Below are 6,000 nucleotides of genomic sequence, written 5' to 3' on the forward strand. Positions count from 1 at the left end.
ACTTACAGCTGCAGGTAAGTCCTCCTCTCACCAACGGCTCCCCGGGCCTCTGTAGAAGCAAACCCCGCGCTGTATTTATACTTACAGCTGCAGGTAAGTCCTCCTCTCACCAACGGCTCCCCGGGCCTCTGTAGAAGCAAACCCCGCGCTGTATTTATAGGGAGGTGGTGTTGTAGCCTGGCAGGCTGACCTCTACCATGCTGAAGCCAGGAACCAAACACGGACACCTCCTCATACCTACCCCTTGACCAAGACCCACAGATGTACACCTGGCTATCATCTCCCAGGCTGTTGCCGATCGTATTACCTCTGGCAATCCTCCGTTCACAGGCTCCAACCTTATCATTCCCCAGCCCCGCACTGCCTTCTATTCCTTCCCAAAATCCACAAACAGGACTGCCCTGCAAAACCCATCTCCAAAATACCTTCATTTTGCCTCCCACACCGTGCAGATCGCATGGACTTTATTAACTTCACCACTACTTCCTACCCTGCCCTTAAATTCACCTCGACTATTTCTGACACCACTCTCTCCTTTCTTGATCTCTCTGTCTCCATCACAGTAGTCAGACTATCGACCTACATCTCCAACAAACCTACCCACTCCCACAGTTATCTGGACTACACTTCCTCCCACCCTGCCCTTTGCAAAGCCGCTATACCCTACTCTTAATTTCTCCGTCTCCACTGCATCTGTTCCCAAGATGAGGTTTTCCATCCCAAGATATCCAAGATGTCATCTTTCTTTTGTAAACCCCCTGCTGTCAGAGATAAATCTCTCATCCAGGGGGCCTGTATCCGGTACTTCTGCTCTTGCTCTCCCTTCTCGTGTTATCCTGGTCCTCACCTTTCACCCCACCAGCCTCCAATACAACACCATCTTCCAACATTTCTGTCACCTCTAACATGATCCCACCTCCAGTCACAGCTTTCCATTCCCGAGATCATTCCCTCCGCAACTCCTTGGTCCCCCCATCCTTTTCCACCTAAACCACCCCTTCTCCAGGTACTTTTCCCCTGCAACCACAGGAGATGTAACACCTGTCCCTACACCTCCTCCCTCACCTCCATCCAGGGACCGCAGCAATCCTTCCAAGTGAAACTGTACTACATCCAGTATTCCCTGTGGCCTCCTGTACATCGGCACCACTCTCTGTCAAGAGAGGGATAGGCCCTCTCTTGATCTCTCATGGTCTGCCAAAGCCTTCTGGATCTCCCAGTGCTAACCATTTTAACTCCCTTCCCATTACCATCTGAACATTCTGTCTTGGGCCTCTTCCATTGCCAGAGCGAGGCCACAAACAAAATGGAGGAACAACAAGGTGCTGGCTCGAAGGGCCAAATGGACTACTCCTGCACCTATTGTCTAACATCTCATATTCCACTTGGGCAGCTTACAATCCAACAGTATGAACATTGAAGATAAGACACAATGTTGGGGAGAAGGCAGGAACGGGGTACTGATTGGGGATGATCAGCCATGATCACATTGAATGGCGGTGCTGGCTCGATGGGCCGAATGGCCTACTCCTGCACCTATTGTCTATTGAGGGAGGTTAGCAACTGGGAGATCCAATAGGCCTGGACGGACCTAGCATGAGAGATCAAGAGATCAGCTCTTTCTCCGCTACATCGACGACTGTATCGGGTCTACCTCCCGCAACCGAGCAGACGCATGGACTTTATTAACTTCACTATTCATTTCCACCCTGCCCTTAAATTCACCTGCACTATCTCTCTCCCTTTTCTTGATCTCTCCATCTCAATCACAGGAGACAGACTATTGACTGATGTCCACTACAAATCTACCGATTCCCAGTTACCAGGACCACACTTCTTCCCACCCTGCTTCTTGCAAAGATGCTATCCTCTACTTTCAATTCCTCCGTCTCTGCCGAATCTGCTCCCAAGATAAGGTTTTCCATACAAGGACATCCAAGATGTCCTCAGTCTTTAATGAACGTGCTTTTCCCCCTTCCGTCATAGATGGCTCCCTCACATGTCTCCTCTGTGTCCCGTAGTTCTGCTCTCGCTCCAGCTTCCCCCAACGCAACAAGGACAGAGTTCCCCTGGCCCTCTCCTTTCACTCCACCTCCGCATCCAACATATCATCCTCCAACCTTTCCGTCACCTGCAACGTGATCCCACCACTAATAATATCATCTCATCTCCACCCCTTTCCACATTCCACAGAAGCCAGTCCCTCCACAACTCCTTGGTTCACTCATCCCTTCCCACCCAAACCACCCCCTCCCCAGGGACTTTCCCCAGCAACTGCAAGAGATCTGGCCTTAGATCCCCTGGTTGCTTACCATGTTAACTCCCCCTCCCATTATGACCATTCTATCCGGGGCCTCCTCCGTTGCCACAGTGAAGCCACACTCAAATTGGATGAACAGCACCTCATATTTCACTTGGGTAGCTTACAATCCTGCAGAATGAACGGCAAATTCACTAATTTTAGATAACATACAAATGCTCCCCTCCCCCTTCCCTCTAAAGGGTTAATCAGTTCCATGGTTCGTAACAAAGTATCCGAGTTGTCCTGGTCTTGTCTTGATTCCAGTCTCCTCCTCTCCCCCCCCACTCCACAATCAGTCTGAAGAAGCGTCCCAACGCAAAACATCACTAGGTAGACACAAAATGTTGGAGTAACTCAGCGGGTGAGGCAGCATCTATGGAGAGAAGGAATTGGCGACATTTTGGGTCGAAACCCTTCTTCAGACTGATGTCACGGAAGGGGGCGGGACAAAGAAAGTATGTAGGCAGAGGCAGTAGGAGAACTGGGAAGGGGGATGGGATGGAGATTTATTTCTGTTCTCTCTTCCACAGATGCTGCTTGACCCAGTCTTTTTTTTGTGATACAGCACAGAAACATGCCCTTCGGCCCACCGCGTCTGCGCCGACCAGTGATCGCACTGTACACTAACACTATCCTACACACTAGAGACGATTGTACCAATGGCAATCAACCTACAAGTGTGTACCATTTCGGAGTGTGGGAGGAAATTGGCAAACCCAGAGAAAACCCAAGTGGTCACAGGGAGAAGGTACAAACTCCAAACAGATAGCACCCATTGTCAGGATCAAACCAAGGTATTTGGCGTCGTAAGGCAGCAACCCTACCGCTGTGCCACTGTGCCGCTGGAGTTACTCCAGCATTTTGTGTCTATCTTTGGTATATACCAGCATTTGCAGTTCATTTTATTCCATGTGCCTCTTTTCTCTCTCCTTCTTTGCCTCTACCTATCACCCACCAACCACTGGCTCCACTCTCTCTCTGCCACTTGCCCATCATCGCCCCCCCCACCTCACCTGGTTCTACCTATGGAGTGATTTCATGGTTGACACTTGACCCGTACTGTTGCCATGCAACGCCTTCTGGAGGACAAGTGGTATACTGCAGGCAAGCAAGAGTGTGTTGATTACTATGGCTGCCAGTACAGCGGGACCGTCTTCGGCAACAAGCCTTTGAATTGTCGCCGGAGCTTTTTGGGAAGCATTTTACCTGTCCTCCCAAAAATATGTCAGAGTATGTCATGGATGACCAGGATGAACAAAAATGGTGCTACAGGAGGTGGACTGCGGGGAAATGATCACGTGCAGAGTTAAGCATGAGTATGCTCCCTTTTGGCATAGGGTCTGTTATGTTTTCATTTAAAAATGTAACAATGGTATTCAAAAAAGATACCAAAGTAATTTGAGTGTGCTCTCCTTAATTAAAAAAAAGTGCTTTCTTTAATTTTAGTGTGCTGTTTAAGGAAATATGTTTAAAAAGCAACTGCAGATGCTGGAAAATCGAAGCTTGACAAAAATGCTGGAGAAACTCAGCGAGTGCGGCAGCATCTATGGAGCGAAGGAAATAGGCAATGTTTCGGGTCGAAACCCTTCTTCAGACTGATGTGAGAGTGGGGGGGGGGGGGGGCGTGGGAGGAAAAATATGGTGTTTTCTGAAGTATGCCTAAGTAAATCATACATGTTTGTGTGCTTTTATTGAATTATTACATTAATGGTGCTTTCTGTGAAGTATAGTCTATATTCCAAAGGTATATAAAGTGTGTGCTGTTGAGGTAAACTGTACTTTCTTTCAAGTGTGTGTGAAAAAAACAAAACAAACTGTCAATATAAAAATAAGTGTGCTTTCTAAGAAAAATGGGAGAAAAAATGATTTATTTCAAGTGTGCTTGTTGATGTCAACATTGCCAAGGTAATTGAGAAGTTTTTTTTCCAGGCCTTGCAGTGAACTCATAAAAGAGACAAAGGAGACAAGACAAAATTGCATGATGAAACATTTTAAATTAACATGAATGGAATACGAGTTTGTTATTATCTTAAAATTACAAAATGTGCTTTTCCTTCTGTGTTTGTGATTCAATGATTTGCCAATTTCCTACATTTTCATTCATAGTAAATGCAGATGAGCTAAGTTACTTTTTTGTAAGTGGTGATTGTTCATATATGCCCCATACGAAAGCACAACGATCTGCACCTACTGTGAGACTATGGATTCATTTGTTGAAAAGTGCACAACAGATCCTTGCAATTTATCAATTTTGGGTCCTTGAATTTCAGAGTTGGTTATCATGTACTCCAGTGGTACAGCATGACTTAGAATTAGATATTTTTGCCTGACAGCACCAATCACACACTCTACATGAATGCGTAAATATGCAATTTCGCTAGTTTTTTTCCACATCCAGCACAGATAGTTGTTCTTTCCCTCTTGTAAATGCAGGAATTTCTGCTTCACAACCGTAAAATACAGCATCATCTTTTATGTCAAAACCACGATCAGCTAAAATGACATCTCTGGGGAGCAGGTGGTCAAAAAAGGTAGATGAAAGTGTGATTGTTTTATCTGTGCCTCTGCCCCCCATGCAGCAGATAAAAATGAAATAACTCCATATGGTGTTACACCACAAAATTTAATGGTGTTATATTTATAGTTCGACCAAATCTGGGCGCGCGCCTCTAAAATCGTAGGTCTATTACAAAATACTTCGAAGCAATCTATAATTGCATGGGCATGGTGTTTTTAACAGCACAAAAACTGACCATTTTGACGGTATTTTCCAGGTAAGAAAGTAAGTGTTGTGTGTGTAACGAGTGTATGTTGGAGGCTTGCTTGTCCTCCAGAAAGCTTGAGAGACTCCGTGGGTCTCTTTTGACATTGTGCAATCACTCTATTCCCAGCCTGCTCCTACCTCATTCCTTCCCCTCACCTCTTTATATCTTATCTCCCATCGACAATATCAGTCCTGATGTAGGATCCTAACCCGCAACACCCACTATCCATTTCCCTCCACAGATGCTGCCTAAGTCTGCTCCAGAATGCAGTATCTGCACTCTCTTGAGTCCCAAATGGCCATTCCTTCCCCATTCAACAGTACAAACTTGGGATGAGGACAACAGACGACATTGTATCTTTAGCCCACGGCGCTGAAGCTAAAAAATATTTCCTCTCCATTCAGGATAATGTGGCCAAACAGCTGCTTTAGCCTGAAACCAAGCAGAGCCCTGTTACATCCTCTCTGGATCATGGAGCCAAGAGCAGTCTCTCCTCGCAAACCAACCCACCCTCCTCTCCCATCCCTCCCAATGTAGCCCTGGTCATGAGGCCAAGAGCAGTCCAGTCCTCTCGCGTCCGCTCACAGTTTACCTCCTCGTCGTCCTCCATCTCTCTCGTCCCGTTGCTGTGGCAGCACAAACACCCGGGGTCACACGCATCTGCATCCGGAGTCACTGAGTTTGCGTCCAAATTGGGAGCAAAGATCCTATAGCGGAGCCCGCTATAAGATCTTTGATTGGGAGAGGAAGGTGCTGGGACCGATCATTGGTGTAGAGCGTCGCGGAGGGCGGGATGTCAGCTGTGATTGACGGCGTGGCTGGTAACTCCACTGCAAATATTGGTAGTGCCAAATTCACTTGAATAAACTATAACGCGTGATGTTATAGCACACGTTATACAACGAAAAATGAGCTTTTAATTCGCTGCAGTCA

The 6,000-nt window shown here is 46.8% G+C and overlaps 1 protein-coding gene across 2 annotated transcripts in view; it reads right to left on the reverse strand.

Moving 5' to 3' along the window:
* The window catches only part of tmem237 (transmembrane protein 237), a 37,214-nt gene extending 31,458 nt beyond the window's left edge, over nucleotides 1–5,756 (reverse strand). For both annotated transcript variants that reach the window (XM_033024506.1, XM_033024504.1), the window contains exon 1: nucleotides 5,660–5,756. In XM_033024506.1, the coding sequence (XP_032880397.1) occupies nucleotides 5,660–5,677 (18 nt within the window). In that variant the 5' untranslated portion in view covers nucleotides 5,678–5,756. The remainder of the gene's footprint in view (nucleotides 1–5,659) is intronic.
* Nucleotides 5,757–6,000: the final 244 nt, after the last annotated feature.

This window comes from Amblyraja radiata, chromosome 7 (assembly GCF_010909765.2).
Source record: "Amblyraja radiata isolate CabotCenter1 chromosome 7, sAmbRad1.1.pri, whole genome shotgun sequence".
Taxonomy (NCBI): domain Eukaryota; kingdom Metazoa; phylum Chordata; class Chondrichthyes; order Rajiformes; family Rajidae; genus Amblyraja; species Amblyraja radiata.